The sequence below is a fragment of the Ixodes scapularis genome, unplaced genomic scaffold (genome assembly GCF_016920785.2).
Source record: "Ixodes scapularis isolate PalLabHiFi unplaced genomic scaffold, ASM1692078v2 PGA_scaffold3__209_contigs__length_174095766, whole genome shotgun sequence".
NCBI lineage: Eukaryota > Metazoa > Arthropoda > Arachnida > Ixodida > Ixodidae > Ixodes > Ixodes scapularis.
This window is the reverse complement of record NW_024609868.1, coordinates 1,627,884-1,643,823: the sequence shown is the minus strand read 5'-3', so window position 1 is coordinate 1,643,823 and position 15,940 is coordinate 1,627,884. Positions and strand designations below refer to the sequence as shown.

General features: G+C 48.9%; 1 protein-coding gene across 1 annotated transcript; it reads right to left on the bottom strand.

Moving 5' to 3' along the window:
• Positions 1–1,483: 1,483 nt before the first annotated feature.
• On the bottom strand, positions 1,484–2,468 carry LOC8051475 (protein atonal-like). The gene has a single exon (XM_029993050.3). The coding sequence runs from the start codon at positions 2,394–2,396 to the stop codon at positions 1,842–1,844; it is 555 nt and encodes a 184-aa protein (XP_029848910.3). The 5' UTR covers positions 2,397–2,468; the 3' UTR covers positions 1,484–1,841.
• Between the last annotated feature and the right edge of the window lie 13,472 nt (positions 2,469–15,940).

Genomic DNA, 15,940 nt, shown 5'->3' with positions numbered 1-15,940 from the left:
ATATATGTTAAGACTTCCACTTCGATCCAGCTCTCTGTTCGTCGCGCTTCGTCGAAAGCAGTGATTGTTTCCATGTTTTGCTTTCCTTGAAAAAAGGATATACTCAAGCAATCTTTAAAGAGTAACCTTTGAAAAAGCGTTGTCGAGTTAACTTTTCTACAGAAAACGAACTCCGCCAAGCAAGGTAAACAGCAGAATGATTCCATCGAGAGTGAAAGCTCAGAATACGATTACATTTGAAGAATTTTATATTGGCAGGGACAATGGCCAAGCGAAACGTTGTAATACTCGTCCCTGCGCACATCGCCGTTTTTTTTTTTTTTTAGTTTTCTTTTTTTTAGATTGAGTTGTTTTTTAATTTCGTCATTCACTGGGGGGATCCTTCTGTTGTTCTTCGTGATTGGCTGTCTTAATGTTCTGCTGGAAAGTCAACTCCCGTGCTTTTTTCACGGTGTACAATATCGGAACTCAGTCGGAGGCTGTTGACGAATTAATGTGCGTAGAGAGGGACATAACGAGATTCTACGAGTTTTCGATTACCTAGAAGTATAACGTATAATGAGCAGTTGCTTCCGAAACGTCTGCACCTAGGGGGCCATGCTTCGGTATTTGGCTTTATAGGCAGGCCATCTAGTGCCGATATCTTGCAACAATTCGATCTTCTGACTGGCCTGCTAAACCCTGACGTAACTCTCATGTCTAGCCGTTCGTTCTCAAGTACTCCCTAGGTTCAATCATTTTGGCCACAACCGCGTACAAAGGAAAAAGACACACACACAGGCGCGGCGCTTTATAAAAATAGATATATATTCGTCGTCATCCCACCAAAAAGGGTGACGGAGACTTTGTACAAATGTATTCACATGTAGAAAAGAAAATAAACTCACATTCTCACTCTTGGCGTGCTCTCATGCACATCGCCAGTGTATTTACAAAAGATTGGCTGGACGACTACATTATATCTATGAAATTATGCGAAGCACTGGAATGGAATTGTCTCTTTGCCACGCAAAAGTGCCATTACTTACTTGGAGGGCCTACTCTGCATTAATTTATTGACTTTGACAATACATTAGTTTGCTAGTTTCATTAAATGACGGAAAAGAACAGCATAATTTAATACGCGCGTCAGAATTCCTTAAGCGCAAAGAGGCAGTGTACTTCGTGTATCAAGATTAATTTTTGAACTTAATGTCACGGTTAAATGTAAATATGCGTATACCAGACTAAACATGACGAGTGAAATCTACTTCGATTTGATTATTTAGGTGATATACGGCGCTGCACGGTACCGCCCCTGAATTATTCTTTTTATTCGCAATATCTGCTTAGCTCTCGTCGATGGATAAATGCATCTGGGACAGACTCGGTGGTTCGGTTGTGATGCCTGGGTAACTCAAGACCAAGTCGAGCGAAGGCTATGCCTTTGGGGGGAGCTATAAACTTCCGCGAAATTCAAGAAAGAAGACAAAAACAAAATGACTGAATACTGTTCGAACAAACCGAGCGACTCTTTCTCATTCTTGATGGCTTTTGGAAGAATTGGCAGGCCAGCTGCCATTATGGCGCTTTGGAGTCATGACTGAAGTGAGTTTCCCGAGAACAGCAGTTTTTCTTTCAGCTGGGCACATCGGTCACTCGAGGCAGCTTCGTCGCATTTGGCAGTCTCGAAACGGCAACTGTCCCATGTAGCCGCATGGTTTTTCACGATGCCACTGTAAATGGGAACGCCTCTCGTTCGCATAACAGCTTCGTTCCTCGAGGTAAGTTCAGCACACGCGAACGTGCCTTTCGTCCTTCAATGTACACAGCTCTCTTCGGACCGGTGTTTGGCAAGGCGCTCAGTCTCTGATGAGCAGTTCACTCAAAGCTGTGATGTAGCTCTGGGCCATCTGGAGCGTCTCGTACTTGGACAGCTTGCGGTCGTCTCCGATGGACGGCACCACCTGCCTGAGCTTGTCGAATGCCACGTTCAGGCCGTGCATCCTCCGCCTCTCGCGAGCGTTGGCCGCAAGCCGCCGCTTCTTGACAACCACGGGCGGTGCGCCGGGCGTCGTGGCGTCGCCGTTCTCGCTTCCTTTCCGCTTGGTCCAGGAGCCCGCCTGACTGGACGGAGACCCCAGCGAGCCCTCCGAGTAGAACTCGTCCCCGTCCAGGCCCTGGAGCCTCCTCTTCAGGGACAGCAGGCGCGGGTCGTCTTCCAGGAAGCCGTCCCCGCTGTCGAAGACATCGTCCCGGTGGCCGCCGATGACCTCGGGCGGCTGGACAAACTTGTCGCGGAGGTGGCTCTCGTAGAAGTCCTTCCGACTCGGCGATTCGATTCCGAACACGGGGACGTGCCGTGCGGTGGCGTAGATGGGGAAAGGGCTACCCATCGGGATCGGTTCCATCGTCATCGTTCAAAGGCTAGCGGAGCCGCTTGCTCCGAAGAGGCTGCTTGACGTCAGGAGGACATGCCAGGGGGAGCCTTTGAGCTGCAAGAAGAAACAAAGAATAGTCACACGGGTGTAGCCTTTACAGAGTTATAGCGTTGTTCGGTGGAGTCCTTGTACCAGCTCGCCTTTGTTTTAATTTTTGAACTCGATGGCGTAGTAACATGTGGGTGAGGACAGCAGGCGACGCGAATTTTTCCTTATGTAAGGTACGTGAAATGAATCCCCAAGACAGGACTAGAAATAACTATGTATGCATCTGATATAAACATTATGAAAGGCACCTTTAATAAACCGGGAGGATGGATGGATGAATGTGGCTGAACCGTTTTGATCGGTCGACGGCTTGCGCCCCCTAGCCAAAACTTACCAAGATTTCCGCGCCATCTGTCGGACGTTGATGGGACCTCATTACGTCACTATGTTAAAGTCGACACCTCTACTGACTAGCTTCAATCTTTCCTTCCACCTCAAAATTTGTGTTTGGCTTTGAACCAACGGGTAAATAGCAGGGATGGCAAAATTACTTTTCAGAAGAAATTAAGCAAAATTATAAACTATTTTCCTTAGAAATTCGCAAATGCAACAAAATTACAGTACAAACTTCCGCAGACTAAAATTAACGACATTACATTACAATTACTCTTAAAAAGTAATGATATTACTTCGAACTTACTTTTAAATTTCTTCAGGATTCGTGCTCGTGACGACTGAAGTGTTGTGGAGCTTCCTAAGATATGACTAAAACAGACAGCTCATTGGTTTCGCTGTTCATTCAATGGTGAAGTAGATCGGTTAATGGCTGATGTGATTGCGTCCTCCTGATTTTGGAGAAGTCGGTCATTTCGGTTAACTATTATTTGGCAGCTCGTTTTTACATGAAGTCGTAACTACTGTTGTGAGATGCGCTAAACTGCCCTTTATGTGGCCTTTGGCGAACGGAATTCATCGTTCCCGAATCCATACTGTACAAGCTTGAGAAAATGCCTAAAATTTCTTTCTTCTGACTCGGACGCAGTCGAACCGTTTTCTCCCAAGAGCACCGGTCGACGCATTGCCAGACATTGTTCTCGAGGTGTATTGTTCCATAAACGGAGAAGAGCGCGCATTATCGCGGCGTTTTGTCACGTAAGGGGGCCAGATGTTTTCTGGGGAAAAACGCCACCAGAGAACGAAAGGGTTGGCGGGCGCCCTCAGAAAGTGTGTCCTTAAGCAATTAACCAGCGGCTCTATCTGCGCGTATGCTTATCCCCTTCCGAGGTGATCTTGCTATGGTCGCTTTTTGCCGTTTCCGACAATATTCCGTTCAGACTTAAGTTGATAGTACGGTGGTAGCTACGCGCACGTCGGACCGGTGAACTCTTTCATCAGCTGACTTCGCTCTCTGCGCGTGGGTATTAGCGGGGGCGTGAGCAACTGACGAAAGGTCGACGCACGGTTGCTTCAACGAGTGCGCAGCTTCCATCATTCTGTCAGCTTAGAAATGAACGGAACGTACAAAAGCGTCTTTACAAGACAACACACGAGGAGTTCTGGATCCTTGGCAAGAGATTAAAGATTAACACCCAACTCCTCGCACGTGCTTTAAAATGTGTTAAAATGTCTTCTTTGTTACGTGACCTCCACATCGTAGCGAGGAACGGCCCCCGATTACTTTTCGTCTCCGCCTTCGCTGAAGTTTTGCGAACCGTGGACTTTCAGCTTTGTCTTCACTCGAAATCGTTTCTTCACCCGCTTCGCCTTTTAGACCCTGTCTTTGTGTGTTTGACTCGCACTCGACTCCTTCGTCACAGATTAATTTTCAGAAGGGGCCTCGGAAAAAAGAAATTACGAAAGTAATGAGTAACGCACTGAAAATTACTGCCTCAGAGTAATTTATTACAGTACTAAAGTACCGGCGTAGAAAACTAATTCATTACATGACACATTGCAGCAAAACTAATTCATTACATTACTCATTGCAGCAAAAAGTAATATAATTCGAGTAATTTTATTAGAGTAGTGCCATACTGCCATCCCTGGTAAATAGGCGACTCATCGAAGTAAAAGGACTGAAAACAATAATAGGCTGGTTTCGGGGAACACATTTCGAGCCTCGGGGCACGTTGAAAATAGCACACGTACACACAAAAAATACTAATTACTTAAATAATTAACTAAAATTTCTTAAGAAACCTTTTAATTAGTGAAAGTAAAAATATAGTTAGAATTAAAAACTTGCTAAGCATTTTCGAGAATTCATACGCCGCGCGAAGTAGTTATTACAAGATTTGATTTTCAGGGGAAGAAGCGATGCTGTTGGTGTTTGAAACGTGTACGTCTTGATAACATAAAACATATCTAATCTAAAATGCATCTACGTGACTTTTAATTATCTACATAAAGAAGGAAATTAGTAATGCTCCACGGGGGGTCGAAATTTGTTTACCACGGCCCTTGAGGTGAAAACGAGTATAGAGGAGGAGTGCGCTTGTCCAGCTTTTATCTGCGTTTGTGCACACGCCCCCGTTCCACACAAAGTTGTCAATGGTTCGGGCTTCCCTAAAGCGTGAAAAACATGCGTGCAAAAATAGCATCGCTTCGTGCCGCTGAGCGACGTAACCACGACAACCGTTGCTGTCATTGGTGGTTTTTATAGTTACGCCGCGTGGCGGTGCGACGCGACCGGATTTTTGCTCACGTGTGTTTCACGTTTTAGTTTAGGCATGCTCCACACATTTGCGTCGGTTGCTTGCACAGCAACCAAAACGACAGACACCGGGAAAGCAGTGGCTCATGCCAGATTCACGATGCTGCTTCTTGCATTTATCGTTACATTGTGAGGCAAACAGTTTTTTCCGGTGACTAGATTGTTGGTGTGGAGAATTTAGCAGGAGCTCAGAATAGACCTTCTGCTAAATTACTAAAGTATCAAGGGGAATGCAGAGAATGTAGGCCTCGCGCAGCCCGTACTGGCGTCTGCAGCAGGAAGTGTTCTAAAGCAAAAGCCCAAAACAAGAGGCCTTTCTCACGTGTTCATCAACACTTTATTTTGTTTATTTACTTCGAATCTTTTTATACGGGGAGGGCGAGAGCCATGGCGGCGCCTAGACCTACACGCCCAGTCTTTTCTTTGATGCTTGGCTAACTTAGCGAGAGATCTATTGCGAGCTGAACGAACACATCTAGGCTCGTTTCACTCGCCTGCACCTACTGCACCTGTGCAGAAAAGTTTAAGGTGATGGACTTCCGGTCGAAACTCAATGCACACACACTATACCTACCATTTTCTGCACTGGTGCAGGCAAATCGAACGAGTCTAGTGCCTGAACTGGGCTTGCTAATATAATCCATCTTGAAATACCTAATGCCACCACCACGTAAAAAAAGCAATATTATAAGGAGAATTAGAGCGCAGAGAGCTAGGCAGGCATTGCGTGGACGGTGGACAAGCCTCAAAGATGATGCGGACGCTTGCTATTGCACGAGATGCCGAGAGATGGCGCCAATATTAAATAAGGTCTAGGTGGATATGTAGACAGCGTGTAGTTGGCTGACCAACTACACGCTGTCTAAATATCCACACAACCCCAATGATTATTTCTGTATTTGTTTTTCAGCTGAATCCTAATGAATTTAGGAGCTTACCTATAATAAATCAAGTAAAGGTTGTCGATTAAAACTAGCAAGAACGAGATAAAACGAACAACATAAGGAAGGGACGAAAATCAATTTACGGAAAGGCAAGATTTATTAAGACGATTTAAATCTGCCCTGATTCGTGCCCTCAAAGTCAAATTCACGTCCCCAACCAAAAGCGCAAGAAACGATTGATGGCCGGTTAAACGGTTCCCTGAGGCACCTTCGAAACCTAACTGCGATCTTTGTTTTACGATGTCCGCCATAGTTGTATGAGGCATGAATTTGAATTTCCGAGGAGGTTACGATGATAATATTGGCAACGTGACATTTTGCGCCGAAATCTTTTAAACACACACACACACACACAAAAAAAGCTTGTGGGCGTTTTCAACGTGTCGTGTTTACAATTGAGTTCAATGACTCTTTTTCCCTAGCCTCCTTTATAATGATAATGCCTAAACAATCGCCAATTTCCAGCTATCAGCACGAGGGTGTGCCGCTGTTCATACAAGTCAGAAAACGTAACCGAGGTGAACGAAGTGACCAAACCTCTCTCGTGCGTTCTTGCATTATTGGTGCAAAGCAAATTGTGTGTATACAGCCCTAAGTTACTCTGTCTCAGCGGGCGTCTGGTGTCTCAGCCGTAGATGAGCAATTTAGCCAGTGCGGTACAACCGCTCGCCTGGGGTCTTTAACGTGCACCACGCAGTAGTGATACACGACCGCACGCCGGTACGATGCTGATCCAGATCGAAACGGGCAGGGGTGGGGCTTGAGCCCAGGATGCCTGGGTTCTGGAGCGCGAGCTTTCGCTCCACGTGCTCCGAGCTGGTGTGTGCTAGACCACTAGGCCACCGGTCCCCCGATTTCTTGGTGATATTTTGGGCATTTTACGTGGTAGGTTTAGATCGACCTTAAATGTGTTTTTTTTTTTTTTTTTTTTTTTTTTTTTTTACACCCGATTTTTGTTGCGTTTTATGAAAACTCGCGAAAGGAGATGCAGGAACTGTCATGTCCCTAGACCCGAGGCAACACTCGGAACGACGAAAAGTTACTAAAGCCCATTATGAGGAAAGACTGCTTCACAAATTCCTCCTTCTGCTACTCCAAAGTAGGGAGTTGGCACCTTTTTGCAACGGTCATTGAGAAAGGCCTGTTAGACAGGCCTTCCTTAAAGCTAGTTTGAGTGAAGCCTCAGCATCCTACTGAGACTTCACTCAAAGCCCAGCTTGATTCGGGCCTCCCAGTCGTCAAAGCTGGATCAGACCATTTACTCTTCGACGTCATTTTTCGGTGCTGTTCGAATGGCTGACCACCCAGCTCTCTCAAAGCTCGATGTAGTTAGGGTGTCTGACGACAGGCACAGTACGTCATTACGAAAGGTGAACCCTGACACAGCTAGCACAGTACGTCATTACGAAACATAAACCCTGGCACAGCTAGCGCAGTCCACACTGCATATAGGGGACTTTGTAGGTATTGTAACTCCACAGAACCCTGGCCATTGCGATTGCTCTTCACCTGCTCTTCGCCTGGTCCCTGGTCCTTGACCTCAGGAAAAAGAACTTTTAATGTTCACTGTTTTGAAATTGCGAAAGTTTGCCACCTTCTCGTCCGTTTGCCTTATAATTCGTGTTGGGTAATACCTACTGTCCCCTACATTTATTTACTTGCAAAAACTAGATATGTTTATTGCACAAGGTATAATATGAAGGCCTTGTTTGTTCAGGTCCCGTCGTCAAGCTCTAATGGCGTCCATTCATTTACACACTTACTGTTTGCACGAAACTCTTTGCGGTGTGAGCCTTCGTCTTGCACAGCATTCTTTCTTGTGCAAGCTACCCTGTTCCACAACAATATGTGGCTACTCACCCGCTAGGAAATATACGTTCCGAAGTACTGGAATTACGAGCCTTGCGGTAGTAACAGTGCGCAGCAGACAATCATCATCTTCATTGTATGGGAAGGTGGCGCCCCTGGCGGTGATTGTGTGAAGCAGGCACAACGGCGCCAAAGCATGGGGAAGCCAGAAATTTGGCAGGCATTTTCAGTATAAAGGAGGCTATGCCTATCGTGAGTAGGGGCGGATTTATGGGTGAAGCCAACACTTCCTAGATAAAAAAAAAAAAAAAAAAAAAAAAAAGCCGTAGTGCTGAATGAGATGGCGTCGTCAGAGAAGGCCAACGATGCACACAGATTGGAAACAAGTGCTGTGTCAGCGTTGGGCTTCGAGTCAAGTGTCAGCCGAACGTTGACGCAATCGACGTGTCCAATCTGTACCTAGCGTTGGCCCTCGCTGATGATGCCGTCTCATTCAGCACTATGGCTTTGTTATTTAGGAAGTGTTGGTCAAGCTTGGGCATTGGACTGGCCGGGGGAAGGTCTGCAGAAAGATGACTTGACGGCGGCCGAAGCGTTGCCCATATCTATTTTGCTGACCTAATATATGCCACGTCACCAAAAACAAACCATTTCTAAATAAACAAAAAAGCGGATGTATGTCGTTTTATTTATTAAAAAAAAGTTTACTTTCGGGTGCTTAAAGGGGCAGGTCGTCCGGGTCATATGTGATGTTTATGTAATTAGAAGATGCCTCGATATTCGTTGAATCAATTATGAACATCAATACGAAACTTCACGACAAATTTTGCAAGTGTGGATGGCTATTCGTGTCGTGTCGTCACATCAGGCACCGTAAAGTCAGAGTCGTGGGCGCTGATTGATTCTCAGGTTGGATTAATATAATTGATGGTGCGTACAAAGATCATCGTCGAAGAATCAAGCTTTCCTAAATACAGTAAATCTTGTCTTTCTTAGAACCAAGTCCTTTTAATGGGACAGCAGTCAAAAGCTGGCGTGCCTCTGTTTGCCTGATGTTACGTCAGAGCTTCCGCTGTTGCCAACGAACACGCCGTGTGTTTTGCAAAGGCAATCTGAGCAGTCGGGTTCCGTATAAAATTGAATTACTCGCGCGGCAGAGGACTAACAATTCGGATATTGTGCGGGTGATATTCCTAAAAGCAATGAAAAAATAATTTAGTTGTCTTCTCAAAGACAAAATTTTACCGGACAATCCCTTTAATAGTAGTCATGCAAGGCGTGACGAATCATATTTTCGGGAAGAAGATGTGTTCTTCCCGTTTGTTGAGCTCGTGTACACTGCAATGTTTTTGTTTCTAAAAAATCACAGTCCCGCCAGTTGGCGCCGCGGTGTTATACTTCGTTTCGCCTTATCTGCGGGCAAGGCCGGGGCTGAGAGCTCGAGGCCAGCGCTTTTAGCGCTTCTCCCCAGCTCGCGCGCTCGAGCAAAGCCTAACGCGCGGAGCTTTCGTGCTCGCGCTTCCAGCTTTGCCTTCGCTCGCACGTGGGGTGAAACGAAGTATAGTCTAAAGCCCCCCCTCCTGAGGAAAGTGGCGCCATTCATTGTTATGGAAATGCTCGAGACACGTGGCGCGCGCCAATTCTGGAAAGAACATGGCGTCTGAAATCTAGCTCACTGCTGAACTGGGCCGCCACGATCTTCCCAAGGGCTGCACGTTGCACGTGTCTCGTGCATCGACGCACCTTGGGCTACTTTTGAAACATGAAGGGGCTTTAAGTTAGTCTGCACTAGAGTTCCTTCATACACACGCGCAGACATGTAGGCACCCTATACTCTGTTTCATACTTAGCGTGCAATGCTGTCAAAGCTAGTGGCGCGGGCGCGTGGCTTCACCTATGATTCTGTTTGCGCGAGAACGCGTGCAAATGATCAACGAGATCAAGCCCCATGCTCGCGCCAGTAGCTTTGACAGCGTTGCACACTAAGTATGAAACCAAGTATAAGTCTGCACTAAAGCCCCTTCATGTTTCAAAAGTAGCGCAATGTGCGTCGATGCACGAGGCACGTGCAACGTGCAGCCCTTGGGAAGAACATGGTAGCACAGCGCAGCACTGAGCTAGATCTCAAACGCCACGTTCTTCCCAGAATTGGCGCGCGGCACGTCTCGAGCATTTCCACAACGATGAATGGCGCCACTTTTCCCAGGATAGAGGGGCTTTACTTCTGCACTACAGTAAAGGCGCCAGGAGAGCGCCTTTGGTCTGGGAGCTTGAGGCGCCGCATGGTTTGAGATTGCCTCGTGAATTCATTGATGCGAGCGCGTACCACCCCATTTTCACCGATAGATTCCATGCGTCCGTGTGGCCCAATTCTCTCGGTGGCTCCGTGCCGATGGCAGTTTTTCCCGAACATTTTGCTGTCTTCAGCATAAGCAACGCAAGGCGTTGTTCTTGGCAGTTGTTGCCTCGCGCTCTCCGGCGTACATGTCGGCCTTAATCCTGCGGAGCGCTAATCAGATGTTCAAGATATGCCCTACGTTTTTGTCAGTGATAATAGTCCCCCCTAGGGCGTTCTGCTGTTGCAACGTAAGAACAGCAGGAGCAGCTACGCCCCAAAATTATCCCAGAAAAATGGCGTCACTGTACCACGCACTAGGAACGCGCCATTTTTCGACGTCACTGAAATTTGCTTCAAAATGTACGCAAAAAAAAAAAATATATATATATATATATATAAAACTGAGAAGAAAAAAACCCTTAGTGAAAAACAGCAACAACGGACGATTTAATCTTCGACCTTTCGGCCGGAGTCCGGCCTTCGTCAGGAAGCTATATATATATATATATATGTATATATCCGCGTAATTCCCAAAGTGCCTCGGTGCATTGGGCATTAAGCGTATCGTTATTTTTGGTTGGAGAGTCCTCGCGTAGGTCTCAACATTTTCTTGAAGTAGCATATACGCAAGAGGCGCACGTTGCGCTTCTTCCAAGCATCGAGCCACTTCGCTGCCCGAAATGGCGCTACAGTGAAGATTTCAGGGATATAGAATTTGGGAAGATGTAAGTCTCAAACTGGTGCTCCGTCACACATTGTTGGTTTTGACTACTTCAAGTAATACTGAGCGTCGAGACGATGAGATTAAAAACAAAGAACACTACGGCCAATAGTGGGTGACGGTATCAAAGTTTAGCCAAATCATAACGGGAAGGGCAGTGTGCGCATGCGCGAAAGGCGCGTTCACGTGACAGGCAGCCAGTCCGCGCAAGATCCAGCAGGCAGGTCCCCAACGCTCACCCGACTGGACGTCCTTGGCGGCGTATGATGCAGTGCACGTGTTGGGCGCTCGGCTGCTTGTCGCGTGGCCGCTCGTTGCCCCTCCGTCCGCTCACGTTTGCCCCGTGCCCGAGGATCGACGACTGGCCACCCGGCAGAACGAGCTACCTGCGATGCCCCCTACCTTTATAGCCCCCTCCCTCTTTCGCCGCGGGGCAAAAGAGATGCCCTCTCCGGTTCCGACGCTCGTTGTGGCTGGTTGTGGCCGGGGAGAGGAGGCCCCAGAGATGCCCCCCGAAGCTCCCCAAGCCCCACGCACAGCGCGGAGGGGGGTCAATCACGCACCCGTTATGACGGAGCCTCGTTTTGTTTTCGTCCCCGCCACCCTCTCCCGTCACCTTCTCTCTTTTCACCCTCGCAGAGCTGGTAACAGCCGCTTCCCTGGGCTCGGATGATCGGCCAAGCGGGATGCTGGAGATGCTCCATGCACCCGTGGCGACATCTGGTCGTCACGTCTGGCGATTTCCTGTCGGGGTGGCTTCCCCACACGCGGGAGGCGAGCTTCGCCGCCGAACACTACGGCGTGCCGAAGCTCGGATGACTTTTGGACCCGACGACTACCCGTAAAGTGCAATTCGCCGGGCGACAAGCAACGTCCCATCCGGAGCCAGAAAGCCGATCACTACAGTCTGCTCCGGTGTGTTTAGCGAGCGACGAAGAGCAGATCACGTGTCAGACTCGAAACAGTAATCTGCATATGCGACGAGTGACCCGGCAAAGTTCGCAGGCTGGCTATCTGAGCGCGCATCGAACCTTTTTGCCCAAAGTTCACTCTCAATAGCTCCAGCATGGATACCGCCTCGCGATTCACTCCGAACACCAGTAATAGGTCTTTGCTCTCATGAGTTAAACCATCGGGAAGGACGATCGGTATGTCATATGTTCCAATGGTCATGCCACGCCGTCTTAGGGGCAAAATGGCCTTCACCATTTTAGACACTACACTCTAAGAAATGCCTCCGCGTCTATTTCCCGCAAAACACTCGAAGAGCCGGTCTCTGCGATCTACGAAATCAGCTCAGGGAATGGTGAGGCGTAACATCCGTTTAGACCTAAAAATGAAGTCTGCGCTGTGGCATTACGCAATGCAAGCATGACGCTTTGCATTGCGTAATGCCACAGCGCAGACTTCATTTTTAGGTCTAAACGGATGTTACGCCTCACCATTCCCTGAGCTGATTTCGTAGATCGCAGAGACTGGCTCTTCGAGTGTTTTGCGGGTAAGTAGACGCGCAGGCATTTTTTGGAGTGTAGACCATTACCATTGGACCATTATTCCGGTCGCCCTTCTCGTTGGTCGAACCGGTTAAAGAAAGACCAGGGATCGGCGTCCCGATTGTGTCGCGATGCAGTTGACTCCCGTGGAATTCCCCCCCCCCCCCCCTCCCACCGCCCTCCCCCTCTGAAAGAGAACCCGCAAATCCTTCTTCGCCCGTCTCCTTTCGCAAATCGCAACGACTCTTCCCGTGCTGCGCGCTCAAGATGCGCTCCAAAAAGGGGCCGTTTCATTTTCGATAAATACGCCGTATCATTATTTTCGCCCACGTTTTATGCTTGGAAAAGACAAGCGGCGAGTTAGCCGACATTGCAAAGAGAGGCTCCGCGCAGTGCTACGTCGGTACATTTTTGCGCCTGTGTATCGTGAGGCCTGACCTGAGCACAATATCATAAAATTAGCCGTTGCTTTCCTCCGTGATATATGTAAAATATAAGCGTAGTATTTTTTTTTTTCTTTTTGTATTTATGCGCGCTTCCTTCATCGTGTTGCGTCAACACTGCGGAACGCTGACCGTTCCCGTACCAAAATGCGTCAGCCGAATGCGGTGCGCGCGGATCGGACACGAATACCACGCAATCGCTCGGCTCGGGATCGGGTACCCTCAATCTGTCAGCGGACTGTAGAATACTCCACCGGTTAACCCATCGCTTTCAAAACTTCGTAAGCAGCACTGGCCTTCGCTAACAGACTACTCACAACAATTACAATTACAACGTACAACCGGTCTGGTAACCGGTTGGCCATTGAGAGGAGTGGCGTGGATTCGGTTTCGATCGCCCTGTTGACGAAGAAGTGCATTCTGTATCCGCTCGCACTGCACCCATTCACCTTCGTGAACCCCCCCTCCCCCCATTCTTGAAACACTAAGATCCGGTTCACGAATAATGTAAAAAACCTAGGACACTGAGGAGAAGATGGAACAGGATGACAGGCCAAGTATATTCCTTCTTCTTCCATATGCCATCGTAGTTCCGCGTTTGGCCGCTCGCAAGCACGGACACTTCGGGGGCTCGAAAAAGCGTGCCCCGGGCATTTGATCCGTGCATGCGACACTACGTAAGGCGACACTTACGGTCAGTGCTTAAAGTCTCCCCTAATATGCGGAGGGTCTCTACAAACTCTGATTTAAGGAGGAGGGGGGGGGGGGGAGGGGGATCAGGACGCTAGCTCTGGTTCCAATGATAAACGGGTAAGCCTGAATGGGTGCCATCCAGTTAATCGCTAAAACGTCCATTCGCTTAAATGACAGCTGTTCATTAAAACGTCATTCACTCATGTGATATGGACCCAGACGTGAAGTTGGCTGCTTTTGTCTCCAATGCAGTCGTCGGACGCGTTAGAACGCCGGCGTCGGGCGTTTGGCTCTCGCATTCGAGCGCATTCGACGAGTGCAGTGGAGACAAAGGCAGCTAGCTTTAGGTGTACCCACTAATCCTTCCAATCAGAGCTCGGCGCTCTGACGTCCCTTCTCGTCATATCCTCACCTTCTCGGCGCATAGCGATAGATCGCTCATCCACTCCTCTCTCAGCGTCAATGGCGTCCCTGCAACACATGACGTGTACGGCTTGAAGCACGAAATTCTGATTGTCTTCGCCTAGCGGCGTTCCATTGACTACGGAAATATAAAGTCCCTAAACATCGCACATTCTTTGTCTTGTTCTTTACAGGAGAGAGGATTAGTTTGCATGATGAGGGCCTTTTTGTGTTAGGATTATAATCATATGCAGTATTTGAGTTTGTTCCTCACAAGTTTGCCAGTATCCACGCTTCTAAGGCTTGTAAAGTTTAGGGGTTTTACGTGCCAAACCAACAACGGGAATCTGGCACGCCCCAGCGGAGGACTGAAAACTAATTTCGTCCACCCGGGGATCTTTTGACGTGCAACCGAAAGCTCGGTTACACGGCGCCTTCTCCGCAATAAGTTTCCGTCAAATTTCGGGCACCTCGGTCGGATTCGAACCCGTTACCTGCGGATCCGAAGGCCGGCTGCCTCGGAGCCACCGAGGCGGCTTTCGAAAGGGTCTTGCGACGAGCTTCTTCGGCACACTATGGTGTTTGCTGACTTTGCGCCGGAAAACCCGTAATATTCTTCTGCAGAAAGCGCTGAGTATCCACGTGTAGACTTCCGCCTTCCCGGCTGCATGCCCGGTCATCGTCGCGAGCTCTCCTCGTTGGCCCGCTGACCCGAGCCCGAGCTCCTCGCCAGAACCTTCATAAAAGAAGACGGGCCACTTGACCGTGCCCTCCGCTCGATGCAGAGCATCTCACATTTCGGAGCATCTTATGGCCCACTCCCAGGTCGTCGTGCTGCCGCTCTTCGTTCATTCTCCCAGAAAGAAAAGCGACCAGAGAAAGGAATAGGAGCAAAAAGGGGCGCGACAAAGGAAAAAGAGCTCATTACTCGCGATTCGCCTAACTTTGGAGAGGACCCAACCCCGCCACGACCAGACTCCTCAACTTCGTCGAGCACCGTACTCTGTTCAAGTCCCGGCGCCGGTTCAAAAGTGTGCCTTGTAACTCGCTTTTTTTTTTTAATCATTCTTACGATGGGAGGGAGAGGTTGGCGCTGCGCTCGCACCCACGCGCATTTGTAACGGTACAAGCGCGGCGTCACCGGTCCAACGGTACACACATTGTTGCAGTTTCCAAGCTGCGCCCTCTTCAGACCGCTCCGGAAAAACGGAATGAAAAAGAAGGCGGCAAAGTATCCGGCGCTCCCGCCTCTCTTTTGTCGGCGCCGTTCTTGCCGACTCGGGCTGGCGACTCTGAAGAGCAACCCGTCACGCCTCCCGCGAAGGTACTCAGACAGAGAGAGAGAGATGTAAAGGGAGTCCAGCCACCCACGGGTATGCACACACAGACACTCGTGCACGGCGATATGTATGCGCCGGGACCCATTGTATGGGCCCCGCAACGTGACGACACCGCCTCTTGGGATTCGATAACGATGCAGTCGAGCCGAGTGCTCGCTATACGCAGCGTGCTTCCTTCTTCGCGACCGAAGGGGTGTCCGTTGATTTATGCTTCGGTGTCCTCGCGAGAACGTCCCTGTTTGGACTATCCCGCCGTCGTCACCGTCAGAGCCTCGACATTTGTCGGAATGATCCGCGGCGGAGGCCACCCGCTTTTCGCTCTCGCGGTCCCACCCACGTGTTGGAACGGTTTTCGGATGGCATCTTTCTTTTTACCTTCTCCGTCGTGAGCAGCGGGCCATCGGATGGCGGCGCCAGTCGCTTTTGCTCGCAGCACATGAAAAATTATGAGTTTGTATAGTGGAAGTAGCAGTGATATATGCGCTATGGAACCGCGCGCACGCGATGATCGTCTAGGGGGGTTCTGATAAATGTTCGGGCCTATTCCAGGTTTCTGCGTAGGTATGTTTAAGTTTAGTTTCTTTAGCTTCGCAACGTTACTCCCCATGACGAGCCTTCTTACTCCCCTCGAAACCC